Source organism: Nanorana parkeri, unplaced genomic scaffold (genome assembly GCF_000935625.1).
Source record: "Nanorana parkeri isolate BGI_ZX_2015 unplaced genomic scaffold, ASM93562v1 scaffold33, whole genome shotgun sequence".
Classification (NCBI taxonomy): Eukaryota; Metazoa; Chordata; class Amphibia; order Anura; family Dicroglossidae; genus Nanorana; species Nanorana parkeri.
The window spans coordinates 260,709-288,635 of record NW_017306301.1 but is presented as its reverse complement, the minus strand read 5'-3'; the positions used below and the strand labels follow the sequence as shown (position 1 = coordinate 288,635).

The window sequence follows — 27,927 nt, the reverse complement described above, 5'->3', positions numbered from 1 at the left end:
AGTGGCCACATTTGTAAGTGACAGTACACATGTAAGCATATGTGATATGATTCCATGCAGTTTTGAATAGATTACTGTTGCTGGAGGAAAATATCCTGTGTCCAAGGACAGTGATCTATTTCAAACCGCGTGCAATCCTTTCACATATGATTATTTGCGGGCTACCGTCTTCATTAACTTGAACAGGTGACAGGGGCAGCATCTGATTAGGAGATTTAGGATTCCTTCTGCAGGAATCCGTCTGTACGTGTGAACAAAGCCTCGTATATCTAAATGGAGAAACAGTACAGGCTACATAGTGTATGCTATATTGTAACAATCTGCATACATCAGAACGCAAGTCATAGGTGCCAGAAAGACAACATACAGCTATGCAATTCTTTTGATACGGTACCACACAAACGCTTGCTACAAAAGCTGAGGGCTATGGGCATAGATGAGGTGGTGTGTACGTGGATAGAGAACTGGCTACGGGAACGTGTCCAGAGGGTATCTGTAAATGGCACCTTTTCAGACTGGGCTAGTGTAATGAGCGGTGTGCCTCAGGGTTCTGTGCTGGGTCCCATATTGTTCAACTTATTTATTAATGACATCGGGGAGGGTGTTAACAGCGATATTTCCGTGTTTGCGGATGACACCAAAATAGGGAGGGTAATAGACACGGACTTAGACACTATAACATTACAGGAGGACCTGGATAAAATAGGGGAGTGGGCATTAATGTGGCAGATGAGGTTTAATGTCGATAAATGCAAAGTAATGCACTTTGGAATTAAAAATAAACAAATGGGTTATACAATTATGGGTATGCCGCTGGGGAAGTCAGAAATGGAGAAGGATTTGGGGGTCATTGTAGACCACAAACTGAAAGGTAGTTTGCAGTGCCAGGCTGCTGTAAACAAAGCTAGCAGGGTCTTGTCCTGTATTAAAAAGGGGATGTATTGCAGGGACAAGTCTATCATTTTGCCACTTTATAGATCATTGGTTCGACCTCATCTGGAGTACGCGGTCCAGTTCTGGTCACCAGTACTAAGAAAAGATGTCCTTGAGTTGGAAAAAGTCCAGCGAAGGGCAACCAAACTAATTAGGGGTATGGAGGACCAGAGCTACGAGACGAGGCTACTAAATTTAAACATGTTCACATTAGAGGTGAGGAGATTAAGGGGGGATATGATTTCCATGTACAAAATGTTTAATGGTGGTAGCAACATTAGCGATAAACTATTTAAAATTAACTCCGTTACAAAAACTAGAGGCCATCACCTAAAATTGATGGAAAAAAAATTCCAGCACAAGGGGCGAAGGGGGTTCTTCACAGTAAGATCAGTTAGGGTCTGGAACTCACGGCCACAGGCGGTGAGTTCAGCAAATAATGTGGAATTGTTCAAGAAACTTTTGGACGATTTCTTAAGGGACCGTAATATACAGGGGTACAGGTACTCCTAGAATGAGATCCTAATAGGTTGGACTTGATGGACTAATGTCTTTATTCAACCTCAAATACTATGTAATTCAATGACAGCTGTATGTGAATAGTTTGTTTTAACTGTACACTCTTGTCAAAATTAGCAATGAAACCTGCAACTGCAGAAAGAGAGCCAAGCTTACCTACATGATATGTTTTATTCATCCAGACATGTAGTGCACCAATCCACATCAATCTTTTCTGACAGAAATCTGGTGATCTAAGCCGTGGCGTAACCAGAGATGCGGGTGCCCGGGGCAGAACAAAATTTTGCGCCCCCCCCAACCATTATATCACCATTAAATAGCCCTCGAAACCCCCCCTCCCAACGCTCCTTAATGTTGCATCAGCGTGCTGGACTCTGCACTTACCTGAGACCCTGCATAGCCCACCTGAGACTCTCTATGGTGGGTGGGCTCTGCAGGGCCCCAGGTGGGCTGTTCGTCAGGGTCCCTTTCCCTATACCTCCTCCCAAATCTTCTTACCTGCTGCTGCTGGGGCCCGGCCTCTTCCACCCCCTCCCGTCATCTCTGCAATGCCACCCCTTGTACAGCTGATACCCATGTAAGGGGCCCCTCAGGCTGCCCAGAGCCCTCACATGGTTACCTGCCGTACCCCTCTGATGGCAGACATCCTAACTCTCCCGGATGCTCCGGTAACTTCCGCTATTAGATAGTGGCTCCCGGCCACCCGGGAGAGAAACATTTTCTCCCGGAAAGGTTTACTCTGCTCGATCAGGTCATCTTCTAGTGATTGATAGCAGCAGAATACGAAAAACAACAACCTGCAGATAGCAAAGAAGCTATTGGCCGTGGGTTGGGGGGCTTAGGGGGGGCCAGAGGACTCCTCCCTGAAATGAGAAGGGCACCTCCCTGAAATTGCTTTTTTTTCAGGTTGGGATCCCTGTGATGGTGGCGTTCTATCAAAGTTTGCGACTACGTTAGAATGTGTCACCGGTGACGTGGTCAACCATTTTAACGTTATCCCGCCCATTTTTTTGGCGGTGGAAAGTGTGACCGCCATTAGGTCAAGCATTCCAATGCTTTCTCAGCTGTTCTAGGGCAGATAGGCATGGCAAATCGTATGTTCAGAAGACCTGGTCTGCCCCAGAACAGCTGATCGGTCCTGAAATGCCACTTCTATCCGACTTTGTGAGTGCCGTGGAATGTGAGATCACAGTCACAAAGTCGGATAACAGTCACAGTCACAAAGTCGTTTTTGCATGGACGTCATTAAATAGACGTTATTCTACTATTGGAGTGCCGGTGTCCATAATTGTCAGTCACACATTCTAACGTAGTCACAAACTTTGATAGAAAAGAAGCCCTGTATGTAATCATTTAATTAGAGAAATAGATTATAATAGGCAACATTACAGTGTAATGTTCCCCATTATAATCCCCCTTTCCTATGTACTAAGATGTTTGACACTCCCTTAGAAGTTTGAATGGGATTGGTGAAAGCAGAAAGAGCAAATTACAAAGTCTTCAAAAAGTACAATCCCAGTGACCCTGTAAGGTGTTAGAAAAAAAAAACTCTGGTTAAAGTAATTTCAGTGAACTTTCTAGGTTGAGCATAGTTTCTGAGTTTATCAGTAGCTTACTGGTTTTACGTGTTGCCTGGAATTGCTCTTTAGGAGCTGACTTATTTTGTAATATAAAACATTCTCACTCAGTACTCCACATTCATTTTCAACAGGCAAAACAACTGGTTCCTCACAGAGACCAAACCCTTCAGGAGGAGCTTGCTCGTCAACAGGCTAATGAACGTTTGCGTCGCCAGTTTGCTGCACAAGCTAATGTTATTGGACCCTGGATCCAGAGCAAGATGGAGGTTAGTTTTACAGTTATTATAACACCTAAACCAGTCACCATAGATTATTAATAAAATCATGGTCAAATATAAAAAGCTTTCCCCAGTGAGATGTCATCTTTACATCAAACATTTTTCTTACCCCTGTATCCCTCCTCCACCACACACATACACATTGGTCCTTTCCCAGCACACACACACACACACACACACACACACTCAGTTACTCCTCCAGATGCTCCTCAGTCTGCACCCACACACTTTCATCCCACTGCATATTGACCACTGCCCATGTGCTCCCCATATAGACACTGCACACTGAGCTCAGACACACAGTCTGGAACTTTAGCACTTAGAGTAAAGCTCAGTTCCTTCGCTGCCTCTCACCCCCCTTCCCTGAAGAAGTAAGTTTTCTCCTCTACTCATATCATACAACCTGTAATCCTCTTCTGTACATACTGCCTGTTGTAATATCCTCAGTATTTACCTGCTGTACATACTGTCTGCTGTCATACCCTCTGTAATTCTCTCCTGCACATATTGTCTGCTGTCATACCCACCTCATTCCTCTTCTGCACATTCTGCCCCCTGTCATACCCTCTGCACCCCTCATCTGCACATACTGCCACCTGTCATACCCCCTTCACTATTCTCCTGCATTTATTGCCAGTGTCATACCCTTCACACTCCTTTCGTGCATATACTGCCCACCAAGATACTTCATTAGCACTGTTTATGTTCCCAACTTTTACAATTCTGGGAGAGGCATCATTTTGCAAGTTGCTATATAGTGATCATTTAAATTGCAAAGCATTATTTAACCAGCATTTAATTTTCTTCCTGTTTAGGAGATTGGTCGCCTATCTGTAGACATTAGCAGTTCCTTGGAAGACCAGATGAATCATCTCAAGCAGTATGAGCAGAATATCATCAACTATAAGTCCAACATTGATAAACTGGAGGGAGATCATCAACTCATTCAAGAATCTCTTATTTTTGACAACAAACACACAAGCTACAGTATGGAGGTGAGGGACAATTTCAACATTATATTTCAGCTAATATGTATGATAAAAAAATGAGTCTTTGAAATAAGGAGTATGTTGACTTTTGTTCAAGTAAGTAAGCTTTAAGGCTTGTTTACACCAGCAGCTGTGCTCAACCACACGTGCATGTGCCCATACATTGCCTGATGTGCTTGATCAAGCAGCTTCACACAGTTATTTTTTTATTATTATTGTTTGAACTTTCACAAGTGACATTTAATTATGTTCTATAGGCTCACCGCGGCGTCTCACTGTGGTGCGCCTAAAATAAGCAGTGCATGCCATACTTTTTGTAAGCACACACCACCGGAATGCAGTGGTGTGAACTGTCACCACCTATACCAGGGCAAATCGCCTTGTCTTGAGTTCAGGTTGCGCTGGAAAAAATAGTCAGCGTAGCCTGAATGCACATGGTATGAACGAGTGCTTCCTACAGTGACTAGATGCCTTGTGAAAAAGCTGTGAAGCAGCATTATACACACATCAAGCAGAAACACAACAGAGTTCCAAGCTAAGCAGGATATCTATGCAAGGTGGCTACGTTACTCCTAAGGTGGTTCACACTTACCTAACTGCAAAGAATACCACATTAAAATTACAATTATAAAAACATTTCATTTCTGAAAAAAAGCTTCTACATTTTTTTATTGATTTTGTGTTTGAGATAATTTGAATGAGTAAAGGTACACAAACCATTTTGTAAAAAAAAAGTACTCCAAAAATATGTCAAGATCAATAGCCCTTGAGGCCTCCTTTAATTTAAAGGGTCAGTCAACCTAAAAGTAATATTTTAGTTATAGGTTTACTTTAAGCTTCACAAGGGATGGAACACCTGTCAGGAACACCTGTCAGGAACACCTGTCAGGAACACCTGTCAGGTTTTTATTGATGTTTGTGTCCCGGTTGGGGAAATTTCTTCCCCTCTTCCTTTGCCAGTGACTCATGTTTTCAGGATAGCAAGTGAAGAGAAATATCCTTAACAGGGACCCAGACATCTACTAGGACAAATGGGTTGTTCTAACCTAATTAACTCTATCTAAGACAGAAGGGTTTTGGATTCCATTGAGTTCCATTGTAAATATAAGCAAATAAGTAGAGGTTTTTAGGACCTGTCATTCTGTCTATGCATGGTTGAATTTTTTCTCTGCCACATTTCACCTTTATAGAGGTCTGCCCAATTTCTTGATATCTCACACTATTACATGCCTTCTTTCCAGTTACAATCACTGCTAATGTGTTCTTTTTTTTTGTGTTAAATAAAATTTTTATTTTAATGTACTAGAGTACAGTGGTACAGGAATGCACATATTACAGTATCCAATAACATGAAAGGTATAATGCCTTACATAGGGTGCATTAGCATATATATCTTCAGATAAAATATTAAAACCAAAAACAAATAAAAATCAGAACAAAAAAAACAACAAAACTAAATACATATACATACTCCATAGTGTGGTCACGGAGGGGGGTGTAGGGAAGAAGGAGGTAAGAAAGAAGATGTGTGGCCGCCAGTGCTAATGTTTTCTAATGCAGTAATAGTTTTTGTACTATTTTTTACAGAAAACATATTTTATTAGCTTGTAGTGAACCAGATTATCATAATGCAAAACTATTTTAACATCACCATTTACCTTTCTTAAAGCACATCCGTGTCGGATGGGAGCAGCTCCTCACTACAATTGCTAGGACCATCAATGAAGTTGAGAACCAGATCTTGACCCGTGATGCTAAAGGCATTAGCCAAGAACAGATGAATGAGTTCCGTGCATCATTCAACCACTTTGACAGGGTAAATGCATTGAGACAAAAATAGGAATTGTCAATGCACATATCTTGATCAGTAGGCTTCTCATTTTATCTTGGTCGTTGTTGGTAACAAAATTATTTTCCATTTGCTTACAGAAGAGGAATGGCATGATGGATCCCGATGACTTCCGTGCTTGCCTGATTTCTATGGGCTATGATCTGGTAAGACTCTTTCACACTCTTGAGATTAGCCAATGGAGTTAGTACATGCTGCAAGTTAGAATAAAGTGTATCAACACCTATCTCTGCTCATTGATTTGTAAATTATTTTTCACTAAAACAGTAATAAAAAGTAATGTAATCTTACATTTCTGAAATTATCTGTATCTAAACCCTAAGTCACAGTTCAGCTGCAGAGTTGCAGCTGAACCGAAGGGGTGCTGTACAGGCTATTCACAATAGCCTGTACAGCTCCCGATCATGGCCGAGCGGCTCAGCTGAACGCCTATGCATCGGCTCGGCTGAGCCGTGCTGAAAGCCAAAGCTGGCCGGCCGCTCGGCCTGCTTCTGACAGCTGGGCGGAGCCAGCCGTGATCTTACGGCTGGCTCCGGCCACTAGCAGTGAGATCAGCGTCCCTGGTTACCTGCTAACCAGGGACACTGATCTCCAAACAGCAAACTCTCCCTGGCGCCCCGGGAGTCTCCTGCCCCGGGAGTCTCCTGCTCTCCATGCTAAGCATGTTCGGCCGACCCGAAGCCACGCGAAGCAAGCCGATGTACGGCTGATTTCAGCCAATGTACGGCTGAAATTAGCCGTACCAGCCTGAAGTGAATAGCCGAACAGTGTTCGGCTCACTTCACTTCAGATCGGTCATTCACTCGGCTGCCCTCGGCAGCTTCGTGAATAGACCCCTAAGTGTCCCTGCCAGTGTAGTGGAACGGGTCCACATACCGGACTCCAGTTTATACCCGTGAGTCCCGATCCGTGACACCCTAGTCCCCAGTGAATATGACTGTTCCTTTTGATTCAAACACACTGTTTAGTTACAAAGATGATTCTTCTTTCCCAGTTTTCTGCAATAGCAGAGTGCTATTAAAGTAAAGCATCCTTAGAAAAGTGGAGAACATAGTATATGCTACATAGTTAGTCAGGTTGAAAAAAGACACATGTCCATGGAGTTCATCCTATAGAGATATGAAGAAAAAAAAAAAAGCCTAAACAGAACGCTATGCCCCCAATTACCCAATGTTGATCCAGAGGAAGGCAAAAAAAAACCCCCAATAAAGCATGGTTCAATTTGCTCCAACAGGGGAAAAAAAATCCTTCCTGATCCCATAAGGCAATAGGATATTCCCTGGAATTGTTTGATGTTGCACCTAGATGGTACTATCTAAGACAAGATTCTTACTTTGTCTCACAAAAGAAACTTATTTTGCATACAGCAGTGTTGCGCTATGACACTTTATTTTTTTCATAAATTAATACTGCTTTGCTGATATCATATTTTTCCCCCACTTTTGTAGGGTGAAGTTGAGTTTGCCCGCATTATGACTCTGGTGGATACTAACAACACAGGAGTTGTAACCTTCCAGGCCTTCATTGACTTCATGACTCGTGAGACAGCAGAAACTGACACTGCTGAGCAAGTCGTGGCTTCTTTCAAGATTTTGGCATCAGACAAGGTCAGTGAAAAATTCTTACCATACATATTTATGGCTTGTAGCAGTTGGCTAAATATTGAAGTATTATAAAAGGGTGGTGGGTCTTTGGAGGTCTATGTGACTAAAGGACAGTGGGGCTGCATTCCTGATATGCAGGAATTGCAAAGTGGAGATTAGTACAAGAGACTTTTGGTGGAAGGAGACCTAGCCTGTGTTTTGGTTGTGGAAGCTGGAAAGTGTGCAAGTTGGTATTTGTACATGATTTGAGGTTGACATCTGAACTGTTGAGAGCACTGGCTTTGCAATTGAGAACAGTCAGCACCTATTTTTGTACAAGCAGGCTTTGGTGGTCCAGATGATGTGCCAATGAAATTACTTTTAAGTGGAGGCACCATTTACATGAAGGAGGTTGGGTGGGCTATTTTAATACAATTAAGTATGTTCCCAGGCTTTCCTAGGGGACCTGGAGGATTTGAACAAGGCAATCTTGCCCTGGATCAATAGAACATGGAAAATGAGCCCCTAGAACATGGAATGGAATCATGTACAATCAAAAGCAAAAGCCGAGCCCCAAAGCAAAGAATATTCTACCAAGTGGTGGAGAAACCCAGCACCTAACTGACATTGTGGGCCTGGCTTGCTATATGCAAAGCCGCTGTTCACTTTATAAGGGAATTTAAACTTTGCAAGGGAATTTTCTCTTGGCTTAGTGAATGTGGTTGAAAGAAACAGTGCTTTTGTTTGCACATATTTGGATGATGAAAGTTAACAGAACTTCACCTCATTCACTAAGCTAAGGGGAAATTTCCTTGCAAAGTAAAGATTTCTTTGCAAAGTGAACTGCCTATTTTCCTTTAGTAAATCAACCCCACAATTTTTTCTAGAAGGAAGGATGAACTATTTTTCTGACCTGTTGTCTTTGCATTGCAGAGCTACATTACCATTGAAGAGTTGCGTAGAGAGCTGCCCCCTGAACAAGCCGAGTACTGCATCAGCCGTATGACAAAATACTCAGGTTCAGATACGACCACAGGAGCTCTGGATTATATCTCCTTCTCCAGTGCTCTCTATGGAGAGAGTGATCTGTAAAGAAAAATCATCTTCCCCTGCTTCCCATAAATATTCCCAAACTGCACCCCTCCCCTGTACCCCAATCTTTTACCCAAAGGCAATGATGACCTTCTGAAAATGTATTAAATGTATATGTACACTTTGTTGGTTAAATACACCAGAGGCAATTGAATATCAGTGAAAGAGGTATTTTTTTGGGATTGATCAAATAAATATTTTGTTTAATTTGATTATGTATCTACATTGTCTGTATAATCTGTACCTATGTTACCAATTTAAAATGAACATTGACAATGATGGAACATTTTGACATGCATTTTGTATTACCTTGCTCTTGTTATGTTAACAATGATGTCCTGGATGTCATAAAGAAGGAACACCTATTGGTTATCAGATGTCAGTCATTGTAATTAAGTGCTTGATCAAATGTACCTTGCTGGGAATCATATTGCTGCTGTACTAAACAGTGTTTTTCTGAAAACATACCAAGGGGAAATGAAATGGGGGAATGAAACCTAAATATATTTTGTGCCCTGCATTTATTTGGAAACATTTATGTTTCATTGTATGAAAGCCAAAAGTGTATATATACATTTTCATTATTAATTCTTGCATTGTATTTACATAAAGTTAAAATGAGCAATTTAGCTTTCCAAGCAAATAGCATAAGTGCATTTTTAATGTGCAAATCCACTCATGCATCTATAGGTCATTGAAAGTGGTAAAAAGAGTGGGAATTAGAAAGGTGATGTTTTTTGAACCTTTGGTAAACTGAGATGCCTTGGCAAAGCACAAATTAAGTCCAGTGTGTTCTAGTTATGGTTCAAAAACTGTTAAATTTTTCAGCACAAAAGCAAAACAATTGTAGGCCCAGATGTTTCAGGCCCACTCCCAGAAGGAGTCCTGTGAAGGTGAGAGGATAATAAATGTGAATATTTAATGGTTACATGGATTGTCTTGTTCTGTTCATTTGTTCCTAAATTATTATGAATTACTGGTCAGAGTCTCACAATTAATCCAAGGACATGCAGTATTTTATTATGTACACACTTTGCAAAGGGCATGCTTGACATTGGCCATCAAACCTTCTATGTAATATACTTCATTAAGGAATATATATCCTAAAAGCTGAACTGCAGATAGATTTGAAAAACACAAATAAATGCAGCTCTGTATTCATTAATACATCATTAAATACAGTTGTGCTCAAATGTTTGCATACCTTTGGAGCTTTGGTAATATTTGTACCATTTTAAAGAAAACATGAGTGAGCAGGCAAAACACATTTCTTTTATTTCTTATGGGATTCAACTGTAGGTCATAACAGAATGGTACAATCATAAAACAAAACAAGGCAACAAATAAAAAAAACTCCCTGTTCAAAAGTCTGCATACCCTTAGTTCCTAATACTGTGTATTGTCCGCCTTTAGCATCAATGAGAGTGTGCAGTCTTTTGTAATAGTTTTCTATGAGGCCCCGAATTCTTGCAGGTGGTATAGCTGCCCTTCGTCTTGGCAAAATGCCTCTAGGTCATGCAAAGTCTTTTGTCGTCTTGCATGAACCGCACGTTTGAGATCTCCCCAGAGTGCCTCGATGATATTAAGGTCAGGTGACTGTGATGGCCACTTCAAAACCTTCACCTCTTTTTGCTGTAACCACTGGAGGGTCAACTTGGCCTTGTGCTTAGGGTCATTGTAGTACTGGAATGTCCAAGAGTGTCCCATGCAGTCCCGTTAGTGCAGAAGAATGCAAATTGTCTGCCATTATTTTCTGATAACATGCTGCATTAATTTTGCCATCAATTTTCACAAGATGCCCCGTGCCTTTAGAGTTCACCCCCCCCCCCAAAAAAAAAACATCAGCGAGTCACCATCATGCTTCATAGTGGGGATTGTATTCTTTTCACTATAGGCCTTGTTGACCCCTCTCCAAACATAGTTGACGGTTGTAACCATAAAGCTCTATTTTTGTCTCGTCACTCCAAATTACAGTATGCCAAAAACTGTGAGGCATGTCAAGGTTTGTCAGGCATATTCTAACTGGGGCTTTTTTTGTGGCATTGGCACAGTAAAGGCTTATTTCAGGCAACTTGACCATGCAGCTAATTTACCTGTAAGTACCTTCATTTGATTTGGTATCTCATACAGCAAAGCTTAGACTGAGAGATGGAGAAGTAACACAACGAGCCAGTCAGCTGTGCTACAGTGCTCAAGTGCTAACAGGGAGCATGCTGATAGGAGAGAGGCTCATCAGTCTACTTATGCTTTCAGTGTTCAGTCACATGCTGGGGAAGGGACAAGACCTGTAAGTGCTACTTAAAGTGTATCTAAAGCCAATTTAGTGTATCTAAAGCAGCAAGGAGCTAAACCCTTTGTCAGGTTTGTATTGATAGATAGATAGATAGATAGATAGATAGATAGATAGATAGATAGATAGATAGATAGATAGATAGGATAGATAGACCCATATTTATTTGTCCAGATGCTAATTTTTACCAGAACTAGAAGTGAGAGAAAATCCAATGGGGAAATCTTCCAATGGGGACACTTGTTCTTATTACAATTGTCTAAGATGGGATTTTCTGTACATTGGACATATCCCCTTACTCTCCCCAATGGGACAGGTACTTCTAATGGGACACAAAAGCAAAAAGCAAAAAAATTAAAGGATTTATATCTATTGCCTAATCTATTCAAGCTAAAAAAAATAGTTTTTACTTTACCTATACTTTAACTACAAAGAAAAATCAGATATTTTCCACTGCCAGCCAGGGCTGTGATGTGTGCAACAGCTGTATAAATATCAGGCCTGAAGTTCAGCTTTAAATTCATACCTTTAACATCTGAACAGATTAAATGAAAGTTTGCATTGATCAACCAGTGCTGGTTAAAACAAGATAAACATATGAACCAATAAAGCCTAAACGGTATTTCCACTTTTGCAGTCAAATTTGAGAAAACCCCACTATATGTTTGTTATATGTTCCCATTCACAGAGCATACCTAAACATAAATAAAATATATTTCTTAACATTCTAGTTGTTCCTTTGAAGCAGGCCGTTGGGCAGACGGCAAGCTACTCTGAACAATTTGAAAGTGACAGCAGATGGACAAAGTAGGAGTAAACTCAATTTCCCCTCATTAACATATAATGCAGAACACAAGCCCTGTGATCTATAACCCTTATGACAGACAGTGTTCAAATCTAGTTTACAATGGATAATGAGATCTGCCAACACATACAGAGTTTATAGCAAGCATTAACTCCCTAGACCCCTACTTAAAATTACATAGCAGGGGAAAAACTTAAATTGTGGAGTTTTTAGAAAAGAGCAAGTAAAGGGTAAGCAGCAATTTTTAAATTTTTTAAAGTTATGTAATGTGAATGGTAACATGTAACAAATATAAAGTAGATGTTATCATAATTTGACTGCAAAAGTGAAAATATGCGTTAAAGTACCATGTAATAGTAATAGTAATACTGATTCACCAATCAGTATTAGCAATTAAGGTGCCCTAAAGAGGCATGTGTAAAAATATTAAAAGTACAGCTGTTATAACCAAACTAGAAGTTCCTAAATTCAAGTAAGTGACAGGTTATCATGCAAAATGGGATATTTTATTATTAGGCTATTGTATACAATGCTATTTACCTAAATATGCACAAATTTCCTACCACAGTCTGACTTATTTGCACTCAGATTCAAAAGGCACACGGAGACCATAGTATTTGGGGTTGAATAAAGACATACGTCCATCAAGTCCAACCCATATAGGTCCACGCATCATCTCATTCTTAGGGATACTGGTATCCCTTGATATTACAGTCCCTCAAGAAATTGTCCAAACGTTTCTTGAACAAATCTAAAATCTTGGCTGAAATCACTGCCGATGGCAGTGAGTTCCAGACCTTAACCGCTCTTACTGTAAAGAACCCTCTTCGCCCATTGTGTTGGCATTTTTTCTCCACCAACTTTAGGTGGTGGCCTCTAGTCTTTGTAATGGAGTTAATCTCAAACAGTCTGTTGCCAATGTTGCTGTCACCATTGAACATCTTGTACATGAAAATCATATCCTCCCTTAATCTCCTTAATTCCAGCGTAAACATGTTTAAGGTCAGAAGCCTTGTCTCATAGCTCTGGTCCTCCATTCCCCTAATTAGTTTTGTTGCCCTCCACTGGACTCTCTCCAGTACAAGGACATCCCTTCTCAGTACTGGCAACCAAAACTGGACCACGTACTCCAGATGTGGCCGAACCAACGATCTATATAGAGGCACAATTATAGACTTGTCCCTGCAATACATCCCCTTCTTAATACAGGACAAGACCCTTCTAGCTTTGTTTACCGCAGCTTGGCACTGCAAGCTACCATTCAGTTTGTGGTCTACAATGACCCCCAAATCTTTTTCTATTTCTAACTTCCCTAGCGGCATACCCATGATTGTATAGCCTATTTGTTTATTTTTATGTCCAAATGCAAAATGAAGTAGCTTACAGTAACAAATCAGAATTCTTTCATTTTTCTGATATGTCCGATGAGAGCTTCGTTTTTTGTTTTTTTCTAGTAGTTGCACGTTATTGCTCTTTGCAGTATCATAATAAATAAGCCCCAAGTTGTTAGAAAACTCCGCACAATTCCATTTACATAACAATACTAAGTCTGAACTGTGTGAACAGAATTTCAAAGTATACACATTTATTTTGCTGAAAATAATAATCTCATTGTCGGAAAACATTCAATAAAATATTCTATACAAAAAAATCATCACAAATCTATTTGGTTATTTTCTTAATCCTTATCTAGCACTGTCACAATCTCTCAAAAGTAGTGGCACCATGTCTGTTATCAGACGTTACTACAGCTCTAGAGGAAAGAGTTGTAGATCACTTAATGGTTAGTTTTTCTAATATTAATCAATTTTTAAAGATACAATAAACATTTACTAAGCAATTAATTTATATTTAATAAATGTTAAAATAAGATGACTTATATTGAAATTCTGTCTAGATTTATTTCAGTTTTCTATGACTACAGAGATGAGCGAGTTATGCAAAAATCCATTCTGCCAGCTTTCTACACAAATGCATAAAGGCTAGTATGCCCAAAGCAAGAGGGATGTAAGCATGATGGCTTCAATGGTATTCTGATTCTATCCCATGTATCAACTAACATTAGAATGTTATTTTAGAACTAAGGGGACCAAAAGGAGTGTGACTCTTTTTTTTTTTTTTTTAAATAAAATAAAGTCTTGTGCTGAAAGTGTGCTGGGCTCATGTATTGGGCTAAAACCAAAGGTATTGAACTACTGATGCTGTCCACGGATGCGGAGAAGGCATTCGACAGGGTGGCATGGGACTTTCTGTTTGCGGTGCTCCGACATGTGGGTTTTAACCCTTTCGCTGCCAAGGACGTACGGCCTACGGAGCTACAAAAGTCCTTCTGGCTGGCCAGCTCAGTATGCCGTACGGACCTGGCATTTACAGTTCTACTATAAGCTCATGGTCGCTTTAGCGACCATGAGCTTATAGTAGAATTGTTCAGCAGACTGTCCCCTTCAAAATAATAGCTGTCATCAGCGGCTCACAAGCGCAATTACAAATTTGCTAATATTTGTTATTTATTAACTCAATACAGTTTTATATTTTAGATTAAGTCAGAAAATAATTTTGTTTTGTGCACGGATACTGATTTTGGTGTGTTTTAACAATTGAATTGTGTATTTTTATCGGTTTAATATTAATTTGAGAAACATTTGCGCAATTATCGCAGGGCCTACAAATTTAGTATCACCATCTTTTTATTCTACCGGGCCTGCGCTTTCAGAAAATATATGGTTTGGGGGGTCTTTTACAAACGCTAGCAACGCAGCAGTTGAAAATCAAATCAATAGGAAAAAACTGCAAAAAATGCAAAAATGGCTTGGCCAGCTGATTTGAAAAATGTTCCGGAGGGCTTGGCAGCGAAAGGGTTAAAGGCAGAATGCTAGATTGGATTCGAGCTCTTTACTCCCACCCAACAGCGTGGGTCAAAACTACAGATACCTTCTCTGAGGACTTCACTATAGGGCATTGGACACGACAGGGCTGTCCACTCTCCCCTACCCTATTCGTCCTCTCCTTAGAACCATTTATTCGGACAGTCCAACTAGACCCAATGGTTCGGGGAGTCTCAGTGGGGCCTCAACACCACAAACTAGCCGCATTTGCGGACGATATGTTATTCTTCCTGACAGATATGCATAAGTCCCTGCCCTGACTGATGACACTATTTGAGACATATGGATCCCTTTCTAACCTCCAAATTAACTTCACCAAATCAGCCGCCATGAACGTGTCTGTTCCCGTTTGGGACATTTGCGTCTTGAGAGAATTGTATCCTCTCCCGTGGCAAACCACCTCCATACCTTATCTGGGGATAGCCCTGTCAACTGACCTGTCTGACCTCTATCGCCTGAATTTTTTGCCTCTCCACACAAAAATTAGTGCAGATCTCAGAAAATGGCACAATCTGACCTTCACATGGCTTGGTCGAGTGGCGCTGATTAAAATGAATGTTCTCCCGCGATGGCTATATTTATTTCAAGCTATTTCGATATACCTACCGCGAGCATTCTTTCAATGCCTAGAGCGTGAGCTCTCACACTTTGTGTGGAGAGACAAACAGCCTCAACTGGCATGGCCCTTACTGAAATACTCTAAAGAAAGGGATGGGCTTGCCGTCCCAGACCTCCGAGCCTATTACGTGGCATCTCACCTCGCCAGAGTGCTTCACTGGCACTTACATGCGGAAACCAAATTGTGGGTGAATATGGAGAACATCTGGCATCCATTGCCCCTTTCCCTTACCACCTGGTTAATGGACCGACACCGCCCCCACCCCTTTCTATGCACCCCCTAATAGGAGCGACACTGTCGGAATTCACACTTGCAGTATAGTCACCACACGCCTCATGACCTCACTATTGGGTAATAATGACTTTACCCCAGGGAACACTGCACCCTTCCTCAACATCTGGAAATCAGAGGTCACACTTAGGACCAAAACATTCTTCCGAAACCAAAGGATCCTGCTCGTGCGCCGCTAGGGGGCGCACACGAGCAGAAAAATACATTACGTACATGTATGTCCATCCACCGGGAAGGGTCCGCCTTCTGCCTGTATTTTTGCGATGGGCATACAGCAAGGTGTTAAATAGGGATGCACAGATACTTATCGAGTACCAGTGCAGATACTTGGCATTTTCATGAGAACTATCAGGGTTCCAGCGTTTGCAGCTGGGACCTGGCTCTGGTACTCCACCACTGCCCTGAAATCATTAGTCGATATTATTTTAGAAAAACTGTCACATGACAATAAACAAAAATGTATCAGTACTCGTACTTGTAAGTACTCGGCAAGTACCAGTACTCGTACTCGCAAAACTGGTATCTGTGCATCCCTTTATTTATATTTATAAAAACAAAATCGTACATTAAAACAGAGCTGTACAAATCTCAGGAGCTCCGTGTGCTCCTTACAAATCACAGCTGCCTCCTAATTTTTGAATTTTCCTTTAGTCTAGTCTTAGAGCTCAAAAGTATCGGTACATGTACTCATACTTGTACCGAGTACTGTACTTGGTATCTGTGCAACCCTAGTGTTAAATGTGGTTCAAGAGTTACAATTAGAACACATTAGCAAATTCCCCACTTAGAAAGAATATCACAGATGTCATATACACTGCCTTTCCAAAAAAAAAGTCACACACTCTAATATTTTGTTGGAACACCTTTAGCTTTGATTACAGCATGCGTTTGCTGTTTCATCATTTCGATAAGCTCATGCAATGTCACAAAATTTATTTCTGTCCATACTTGCATTAATTTTTACCAAGATCTGGTAGTGATGATCGGAGAGATGGACCATGGTGTAAAGTCTTCTGCAGCACATCATAAAGATTCTCAACGGGGTTAAAGTCTGGACTCTCTGGTGGCCAATCCAGGTGTTAAAAATGATGTCTCATGCTCCCTGAACCACTCTATTCCAGTTTGAGCCCGATGAATCCTGGCATTGTCATCTTGGAATATGTCCATGCCGTCAGGGAAGAAAAAATCAATTGATGGAAAAACCTGGTCATTCAGTATATTCAGGTGGACAGCTGATCTCTCTTTTTGGGCACATAACGTTACTGAACCTAGACCTATTTTCCAATGGAGGGCTCTGACCTATTTACTTAGCTAAATCCAGGTGGTGACTTTTTGTGGGGACAGGCAGTGTATTTTTCCTCATTTGGGCCAGTAGTCCAATAAGTAGCAAGGAGTTATCACATCAACATGTATCTTTCTCCTACCCAACTACTATAGAACATGGTTAGTTTGTTTATAATTGCAAACAGCCAGTCTTTTAGACCATTTTGTAAAATGTATTATTCAGTTTTTTTCACAGTAAGCTCTCTCCTCTGAGTCTGAGGCCCTGCGTTTTTACAAAGTCTCATCAGTCTAATTTAATATTAATGATCATTGGAAACAAAGTTTCAGCAAGGAATTACATCTGAACAGAATTGGGATTTATCCGCCTACCACCCCTCAGCTGAACGGTTATTGCCATATTGCCTCCTTGGTTACTGGAGTCATCAGCTTCTGAGCTGCTAATTTAACAGACGTATCCCACTGTCATTGTTTAGCCGGGTGGTTGGCTCTAGTTTAGTAGAAAGTCCAGCAGGGATAAGGAAGCTCTGTAGCAATCCTCTGCTTACACCACAGATATCAACATTGGTGTGGAGTATAGTGCATAGTGAATGGCATTGGCAGGTAGGCAGAAACCCAGAGTCACAACATGAAAATGTTTTGCCCAACAGCTAATCAGTCTTCACTAGAACCTGACATTGTGACCAGGGGGTTCCTCCTGCCCACCCGCCATCGACATTCACCACGCACTATACTCCACACCAATGTTGATTTCTGGGATCCATGATGTTCTATCCAAGTGGGGACTTTGCCTATGTGTTCTAATTTTAACTATTGAACCACATTTAAGAATATTTGGAGTGGTGTGTGTGAAGCATGTTATCATAGGAATGATCTAATATGCTATAATATTATTTAATTGGCTTATGGTGGATGTATGTGGTCCAGGCCCCTGTGGTGATTTTTAGAAGTGACAGCATTATCATTTTTAGAAAAAAGACAAATAAACCCACTTTCAGGTATGCAAATCCAAAAGGGGGGGGGGGGGGGGCTTTAAAAAAACTAATGCTCTCTCAATTTAATAAAAAGTAGAGTCATTTATTAGGATATAAATTCAAAGAATATTATCTTAAAAGACACAGTAGAAAAATAGGTTTGGATTAATGAGACACAATACAATAGTATCGCAATACTTATACATTGTTGTTTTTAAAAAGAGTGGAAGCACTGGTTCTTCTAAATTCACCAACATGTTTCGCCCATTGGGGCTTCCTCAGGGGGATGTTTAAGTCCTAAGAAGAGAACCGATCCAAATGTGTTGTATTAATAACCACATCAACAATAAATTAAACAGCAAAAAATAATAATGTACACATATATATATATATATTACACATAATGAAAAATTATTTCACCCAGAGTAATTCTTTGAAACATATACATAACAAGGCCAACAGATAAAGAGCACATCCAAATATATATTGGTTACATACAATTTATACAATATAAAATGCAAACACATTTCCATTGATATGCACCTGCAAGCTTGCGTGGACTAATCTGCCAATCGGTCAAAAGAAAATAGAAGATGATGAAGGAAGAACTGACCAAACCCTCAATCCACAGGCAGACATCACATGGGAGGGTCATGTCTGGAGACAAAATATAGCAGAGACAAGCAAAGGCAGGGATGACGCATATTGCTCACAAAGGTACAGCTGAAATTTATATAGCATGAGTATAGTGAGCAACCAGTGTGATAATGAATCAAAGTTGTAATCAGTTATATAACAATTGTAATAGTGTGATGAATACATGAAAATGAAGGTGAAAAAAGTATAAATGAAAATAAATGGTGTATAGAAGAATGTAATTTAACGATTGAGTTAATGGCGTGATTAAATTGTGTATGTATGTGATGACAGTGATAAGTAATAGAAGGTGAGCATTCAATGTAAAATTAGATTAAACTAGTTAATCCAGTGAATCCAAACCATAAGAAAAGAAAATAATAATACACCCCCTTAGGAGCGGAACTATGGTGCACAGTGTGGGACGTGAGCGAGAAAAACAGCGGGCCAGAAAGGAGGAAATAAATTGCCTTCCACCCTCCTCACAATGCCATGAATGCCAACTCACAGGTCGGGCAGGGATATATGGAGTCCCCCTCCAAATGGCAGATGACCATAGCGTGCACGCGTCGACCAGAGACCGCGCGCCAATGACCATGGCACTCACGCGCGCCAGGCATCCCAAACCAAAAAAAAATGACAAGAAGGGTAGCCCAAAAATTCAGGCTGCCAAATAAGCGCAACACGTTCCCACGACCCCCCCATATCTGAAAGCATGGAATTGAACCTAAGGGGTTATAAGGTCATGTGGTAATGAACACCACGTATATATATAAAATCAAAATAAGCCAACCATCAAGATTGTATAGATTAGAAGTAAGTGAGCTTTCAATGCACATTATTGGATAGAGTTTAAAACCCAATTATATAACAGTTATAGGAATCAATACAATAAGAAAAACAAAAAATTACCATGGCCTTCTTAAAGCAGTAAACGTCCACAAGCAAAAAACAACAATGTATAAGTATTGCGATACTATTGTATTGTGTCTCATTAATCCAAACCGATTTGTGTCTTTTAAGATAATATTCTTTGAATTTATATTCTAATAAATGACTCTACTTTTTTTATTAAATTGAGAGAGCATTAGTTTTTGATTTGCATACCTGAAAGTGGCTTTATTTGTCTTTTTTTCTAGTCTATACTACTGGGGTGTGAAACCCCAGTAGTATAGACTACTATAGACTGTTATGTTAGATAACATTATCATTTTTAAATAGGTGGTGGTTGTGTTGGTTAAAAATAATTTTTTTCTACTTTTGATATTTTGAAATACAGTTTTTTTTGTCAATTAGATAATCCGCGGTTGGCCTATTATGCAATTGCTTTTTTATTGTTTAGATCTTTACATGAAGCTCTGAAATTTCAAAGCTCCTCGGGTATGCCTTAACTGCATGTATATTCCCTACTCTTTCGCTGAAAATGCACATTAATATACAAGCATATGGTCAACCAAATGTGGTTTTGTCCATTTGGGCTGTGCAGTTATGTGTAGTAAACAGAACTCTTTGCTATCACTGACAGCGACTTCCCCACCTCTCTCATTGCACACAATGCATTTTGAAAAAGAAAATCTTCATGGTCAAGGATCTAAATATTAAATAAGGGATCACCATCACAGGGTAAATAGTCTTAACTGCTTTGGCAAACACATTGCTTGAGCAAGGGAGAAAACAATCAGCCCTGAAAACTGTGTGCAATGAATAAGTGGCGATCAGATTTATTTTATTGTGATATGAGTATGAACATGTTTCAACACAAAAGAAACTTCAGTGAAAACCCATGTCCATTCAGGGTTAAGCATTATTAGGTACATTACCAAAACACTGCAAGTAGACATTTGAAGTATTTGAGTATTAAGCTGAAACACTACAAGCAGAGTATTAAAGGGACATTAAGTCAAAAACTTTTTTTCCCTCCCCCCAATGTAAATTAACCAGTTGACATCCGCGGTGTTAAACCCCCTTCCCATCCAGGCCATTTTTCAGTATTCAGCACGGCGGTACTTTGACTGACGTTTATTCCGTCATGCAGCGCTGTACTGAAATGAATTTTATACCCTTTTTTGGGGACAGATAGAGCTTTCTTTTGGTGGTATTTATTCACCACTGGGGTTTTTATTTTTTACTATATTAAGGAAAAATTACCGAAATAAAAAAAAAAATCAGTGTCCCCTATATTAAATGATAAAACATTTATTATTACCCAATTTTTTGGTAAAATATAAAAGAAAGGGTCACGTCAGGTAAAAAGACACCAAACATGTCAAGCCTTAATGGACGGCAGCGGCTCTGTGCGTTGTCGAGCAGGGGATCGATAAATATCATTGATATTTATTGATCTTCCAGTGCAGAGCAAACACCCGAGTGATCGTCTGATCACTCCAGTGTTTGTAAATAACTGGAGACACATAGTACTATGTGTCCTGTGTCCCCAGTTATGAATGAACAGGCTGGGATTTACATCACTTCCTGTTCATTTATAAATGGGGAGTAGCACTCACTACAGAGGCTTCTTCCCATTCATAGACTGGTGATAGTAAATATTTTTACTATCATCAGTTTCTGAATGAATGGGAAGCCTCTATGGTGAGTGCTTCCCATTCATTGAGTGCTGGAGCTGCAGAAAAAGAAATTGAGGACTCTGTGTCCTCAATTTCTTTTTCTATTTCAAAAGGGAAATGTCAGGGGTCTGTTTAGACCCCAGATATTTCACCGTAGCCCTCCCAACAGTAAAAATAAATAAATAAAATAAAAAAATAAATTAAAATGTAAAAATAAATTAAGAAAATGTAAAAATAGATTAAAAATGTGTAAAAAACTTAATAAAAAAACCCACAACCCCTCCCTCCCCCCACACACATAACATACACGTGCTCAATATTGTGGTGTGCGCCATGCACATGCGCTGCAGTGCGTTGTTAGAAAAAAACATTAATTTAACTGTGGCAGCGCATGGCAAAGCTTTGTGACGCATTGCCATGCGTTTTCATACCTTGTGTTGCAATTAAATATCCCCGTGTATCATCTTATCACAACACAAACACCAACACACCGTAAAAACAATTTTTAACATAAGTCGCTTATTAACAGTTTTGCGTACCTTCATTTTTTTACCTTTTCGCAAAAAGGCGCAATTTCAAATTTGCAAATATTTGTTATTTATTAACTCAATACAGTTTTATCTTTTAGATTTAGTCAGAAAATATTTTTTTTGTGCCCTGATACCGATTTTAGTGTGCTTTATCAATAGAATTGTGTATTTTTATCGGTTTAATATTAATTTGAGAAACATTTGCGCAATTATCGCAGGGCCTACAAATTTAGTAGCACCATCTTTTTATTCTACCGGGCCTGCGCTTTCAGAAAATATATGGTTTGGGGGGTCTTTTACAAACGCTAGCAACGCAGCAGTTGAAAATCAAATCAATGGGAAAAATTGCAAAAATGGCTTGGCCAGCTGAGATGCAAAATGTTCCGGAGGGCTTGGCAGTGAAAGGGTTAATCCGATCTTCCTCTTCTTTCCTGTAGTTTTCAGCCTTCTCTCCAGCTTTGCTGCGGGTCTCCGATCCAGCGCTGACTCCTCTGTCCTTGCAGGCACTTCCTGTCCCACGGTGTCTGCATGCGGGTGCACGTGTCCATAGACTTACCTTGTGTCTCTCCTCGTCTCCCGGCCTAAAATCTGAACTGTGCAAGATGCTTTGCGGCCGCCCGGGCATTTTCGGATTTTCGGACGGGATTTTCGGTCGAGAAATTTATCGCAATGCAGAATAATACCACCAGCTATAGAGGACTATAAATCTCAGAAATACATTATACAGTAATGCAGAATGGCATTGGCTATAGAGAACTACAATTCCCAGCAATATCATTATACAGAAATGCAGAACAGCATCAGCTATAGAGGACTACAAATCCCAGCAAAACATATTACCGCAATGCAGAATAATATGAAGCAACATTCTCTGTTGCTCTGGGTTTTCTGCCTGATGTCTCCAGGGTCTCAGGTGGGCTGTGTGGGCTCTCACCAGGGGTCCAAAGAGTTTCACGGGTGCGTGTATGTGCAGCAGAGGTGGCTCCCCGATTAGGCTCTCAGGTGGCCAATGCGGACTGTCAGGTGCTCAGTGCGGGCTCTCTGATGGTCAGTGCGGGATCTGTGGTGGCCAGTGGGGGCTCCCTAATAATTAGTGGGGGCTCTGTGGTAGCTCCCTGGTGGTTAGTGGGGGCTCTATGTGGTGGCCAGTGGAGCCTCCCTGGTGGTTAGTGGGGGCTCTGTCCTGGTTAGTGGGGGATCCCTGGTGGATAGTGGGGGATCCCTGGTGGATAGTGGGGGATCCCCGGTGGTTAGTGGGGGATCCCTGGTGTAGGGTGACCATTCATCTAGAGCTGCAGCTAACGATTATTTTCTAAATGGATTAGTTAACTGATTATTAAGTTCAATTAATCAGATTTTTTTTAAATGGCTCCAGTGATGGACTACTAGTTTGTACTGAGATTGTAGTCCATCACGGGAGCAAGCTTGGGGTGGTGGTAATAAAAAAAAGTGTAGTGTGCAATATAGTGAAATGGAAAGTGTAAAATTATGCAGCAATCAAAGCAAAATGGCACTGGCTATAGAGGACTACAAATCCCAGCAATAGTACGTTATACAGCGCAATGCAGAATATCACCAGCTATAGAGGAATACAACAAATCCTAGCAATAGTACAATATAGCTGGTGATATTCTGCATTGCGCTGTATAATGTAATGCTGGGTTTTGTAGTCCTCTGTACAGCACAATGCAGAATACCATCAGCTATATCGGGATACAGCAAATCTCAGCAATACATTATACATACAGTGTATAATGTATTGCTGGGATTTGTATTCCTCTATAGCTGATGGTAAATTGCTCTGTATAATATATAGTACAGCGCAATGTACCATCAGCTATAGGGGACTACAAATCCCACTATCCCAGCAATACATTATAGAGCACCATGTCTGGGAAAGTGCAGGCTTACCTGAGCAGTCTTCCAGCAACTTGATTCTGAGATGGGGCCTGTCTGTCGGCGGCTGTCATCCCCTCACACCTGCTCCTCCTTACTTCTTCTTCTCCCCGCGTCGCTGTGCCGATCGTGGATGTGGGCAGGCGGTGAGGCGGGAAGAAGGTGCAGCGTGTAGAGGGTGGATACGGGCTGGCGGGTCTGGCAGCGGCAAGCTTGAGGCGGGGAGGAGGTGCGGCGTGTGGAGCGTGGTCAGACCCGCTGTACGTAAATCCCACGTGACCATACACAAGTCTGAATCGAGCGTGAGCGTCACAAGGACGTGGCGATACCACTCTCTGCCTCACCCTGTGCAGAGATTTCCCAGCTCGCCGGACACAATCTCAGGCCAGCAGACTGAGAGCGATCGTCACCAGGGTTGGTTAACTCCGCAGTTAACCCTTTACCCACAAACTTCCACTGCCACCATGTATTTTTGGAATACAAACCGTGCCCAGCAACTGCTGCGACTATTCAAAACACTTAAACAATGCCTGTTAGACATGTGCGATTCGGTTCGGTCCGAAATTCGTTTTGGACGAATTTTCGGAAATTCGGAGATTCGGATGCATCCGAATTCCGAATTAAAGCTAAGATGAATGTAAAGGAATCCGAAATTCCCGATTTCCCGAAATTCGTTATTGTACGAATATCGTTGCAGCAAAACGACATTAGGGGAAAAAAAAATTACAACATTTACCTTCTACAACATTTCTATGGTTAAAGTACAGAAGCAATAGTGTAGAGGTTAAAGCACAGTTATCGCGGCCGATACCGATGTTGTATCGGTATCGGTGCATCCCTAATTCCTTTAATAACATTTTTTGACAAAAATGGCTCCATCGATGTAATTCAGAGTCAGGATCAGGATGCAGCACCCCCGCCGAAATAAAAAAAGTCCCGCCACAGACGACCACCCAAATCTGACGAAAACTAGCCGCAAATAAATGACATTCAGTTTGAAAGTCAACAGATGGGCGGAGCGAGCCATGACGTCACAGATCGCTCCGCCCATTTGACATTCTCAGCTGTCAAATGCTACATATTGCATTCATATATATCAAATGCTTCTATGGTACAAGTACAGAGACTATAGTGTAGTGGTTAAAGCACAGGTTTGCCATTGTGAAGGTTGCTGGTTCAAATCCAGCCATGGGAGAGTAAAGTTTTTTTTTTCCATAAACGAATTTCGGCACGACTACCGCTAACGAATTTCGTCCTAATTTAATTTCGGACCCGAAAAACGAAACGAAACAAATTTTTTTTGTTTTTTCAAAACGAAACGAAACTACACGAATTTTTTGCTGGTGCACATGTCTAACGCCTGTGATAGCGCTGTCCACTCAGACAGGAATATGGCTGGATTCACTGACAGTAGCACTCTTCAAAGAGCAAGGATACTTTTAAGTTTGTATTTAGAGCGTAGAGATAAGCTTAACGATTTTTTATATCGTCCGTTAATAAAAGAAACGGTGCAGAAAAAATACAGAAAAAGATTTAATAAAAGAGAGACAACATATATATACAACAGCAAAATAAAAGGGAATAAAAGAAGAATACTTAACAGTCCTGGAATTGTGAGTTCTGACAGAGTTCAGAGTGCAAGAAGCAAAGTGGAAGTCTGCAGGGCTCTTCTTCAAGCAGGCTTCCAGCAGATAATGTCCAAAGATTAAAAGGGAACTCTTCTGCGATGTTAAGACTTCTAGTTCCTCGATGATGTTAAAACCAAGAGCCACTCTAGTTGCCAACACAGAATATTTTATAAGCCCCTTTTGGAGGGTGTCCCAGAGCCAGCCCCTAGGCAGGGTTGGAGCGGGAAAGCAGGTGGAGGATGAACCTTTAGTTTACCTATGCCCGCCCAACTCCAAATTAATAAAATGTAACTTGATTTTCCAACTCAGGTTTTATGACTTTCGTTTGAATGTGGGGGTCACCACCTAGCAGACCTGTTTGGGTTATTTTAACTTGTCCAATCCTAATATATGAATGCGTGGTGCCATGCCTTTAATTAATGACAGCCATAAAAAGGCTTAGTGAGATAGTTTGGAATTTCACTCGGTCTAGCAGCGGTGAGCGTGAGGCAGGGAGGAGGTGCAGCGCGCGGGGTGTGTGGAGCCGTGAACAGGGCCAACGAATCAAAAGCTGATTAATCAATGATTGAAAATGTTGACCACTTTTTCAATCATCGCTTATAATAGACTTAGTCGATTCGTTTATAAATCGTGGGTTGCTTCCTTGTGGGCACCTAGTTGACACCTCTCCCCCGCTTTTAATATCATACAAATAAAATGCTTGGCTGCATTGACCAGCCAAGAGAGATATGCTAAAAAAGTATACCGAATTTTATTTGTATGATATTAAAAGCGATGCGTCTCCGGGAACATAAAATAAACCATTTTTTCTTTAATACTCACCTGATCCCTGGATCCACCGACAAGCGCAGCCTCCTGTCTCCCACGCTGTTAGAAGCTGCATACAGAGCGTGCTGGTTACTACTTAAACTTAAAGCTGTGTGCAGCTTCTGAGAAGATACACTATTAGCGTAGCGAGGAAGCCGGCTGCGCATTTTGCATAGCTCCCGCTACGCTAATAACGTATCTTCTCAGAAGCTGCACACAGCGAGCGCCAGTTTAAATAGCAACCAGCACACGCTGTATGCAGCTTCTGTCAGCGTGGGAGACGGGAGGCCGCACTTTTGGTGGATGCAGGGATCAGGTATTACATTTTTTTTTTATTTTATTATATGTTCCTGGGGATAAAATGTCCCCGGATTTTGTTTTAAAAATGTTGTCACCTTACCTTGGCCTGGTGGTCAGTGGAGGCTCCACGGATCCTGGTTGTGGGGGAGGGGGGTCTGCTGTGGCCGTAGCTGCAGTGGCTCCCTCCCTCTGCCGCCTCCTTGTGACCTGCACCCGGCCAGCCCGCTAGGGTTGCCACCCGTCCGGTTTTCAACCGGACAGTCTGGTTTTGGTGTGTTTTGTCCGGGTGCCCTTAGAGGACCGCCCGCTGGTGCCTCTCGAGGACCCCGTTGAGGAGCGAGTGGCTGCCGACCACAGAGTCGCATCAGATGCGGGCGGGCAGGCCGGGTGCAGGTGGCAGCGGGGGCCCTTCGTGACGACATCGGAGAGGCCCGGGGGCAATGAAAAAACTAGGCAGAGCTAGCCGTGACATCATGGCCAACTCCACCCAGTTGTTATTGTCTAATGACAAATCAGCATCCACAGGTCATTTGGGGACGCTGATCTGTCATTACAACTGGGCAGAGCTAGCCAGTTCTGAGCCGTTCTCCCCGCTTCAGCTGTCAGTTTGGCTCAGTCAATCCGAAGCATATGTCTTCGGCTCGGCTGAGCCGCTCGGCCGCCTTCGGCTGCTGTACGGGCTATTGTGAATAGCAGGAAATTTGGGTAGGCAGAAGACCTATACAATAATATTTATGCTTAAATGCAAGGGCTGGTTGTATCTGTAAGACTATATCAATGTATCTACTCTTTATCATATTAAATAATTGCCTCTGCCTTCGATTATTACAGGTTTTAGTAATAACTTAAAAACTAGCTCTGAGAGTAGAAGTCTAGGAAAAATAATGGCAATAAGTATAATAGTAAGGGCTCTCAGGTGGGTGTGCAGGTTCTATGGTGGGTTGTGCGGACTCTCAGGTAGGCTATGCAGGGTCTATGGTGGGCTCTGTGTGTGGTCTATGGTGGGCTGTGCAGGTTCTATGGTGGACTGTGCAGACTCTCAGGTAGGTTTACATTGAACCCTATGGGAAAATGTGATTCGGTTCACAACCAATTTGGTTCGGGACCAGAATTGTGGAACCAATTAGGTTCGTGAATCGAGGTACCACTGTATATATAAAAGAGAAACAAGTAGAAGACGTAGACAGAAGTAAAGCACATTTCCATTCAGTTACAAAAAGCATCCCACATTTAAAATTATATTTCATTTAAATGATAGTCAAAAGTCTCCTTACGAAAGGGAAAGTCAGAATATATCGCAGGGATCAAGCTGAACTTGGAATGAGAAACAGAGTTTGTAATCTGAATCTGAAGCTCAAGCTAGTCTCTGGAGATCAGTCAAGCATAGTAAAGGTTAATGTTGTAACAAATCTAGGTTACTGCAAGAGACCTGACACTCAGGCATTTAGTAATGTACTCAAATTCTATGACATTTGCTGACTGAAAAGGGCCAAGGAGAGGTAGCAGGGAGGTATGTGCTGGACAGAGGCATAACTAGAACCCTCAGGGCCCCGGTGCAAGAAAACCATAAAGGCACCCCCCCCCCCCCCCCCCCCAAG

The 27,927-nt window shown here is 41.3% G+C and overlaps 1 protein-coding gene across 2 annotated transcripts in view; it reads left to right on the top strand.

Annotated features, from left to right (window-relative positions):
- LOC108797319 (alpha-actinin-3) overlaps positions 1-9,752 on the top strand; it is an 88,177-nt gene extending 78,425 nt beyond the window's left edge. Inside the window, exons 16-21 of one of the 2 annotated variants that reach the window (XM_018568909.1) lie at positions 3,164-3,298; positions 4,126-4,305; positions 5,969-6,115; positions 6,229-6,294; positions 7,597-7,755; positions 8,665-9,752. In XM_018568909.1, the coding sequence (XP_018424411.1) occupies positions 3,164-3,298; positions 4,126-4,305; positions 5,969-6,115; positions 6,229-6,294; positions 7,597-7,755; positions 8,665-8,823 (846 nt within the window). In that variant the 3' untranslated portion in view covers positions 8,824-9,752. Of the gene's footprint in view, positions 1-3,163; positions 3,299-4,125; positions 4,306-5,968; positions 6,124-6,188; positions 6,295-7,596; positions 7,756-8,664 lie in introns of both variants that reach the window. The other variant, XM_018568902.1, reaches the window with a different exon arrangement.
- The last annotated feature ends 18,175 nt before the right edge of the window (positions 9,753-27,927 follow it).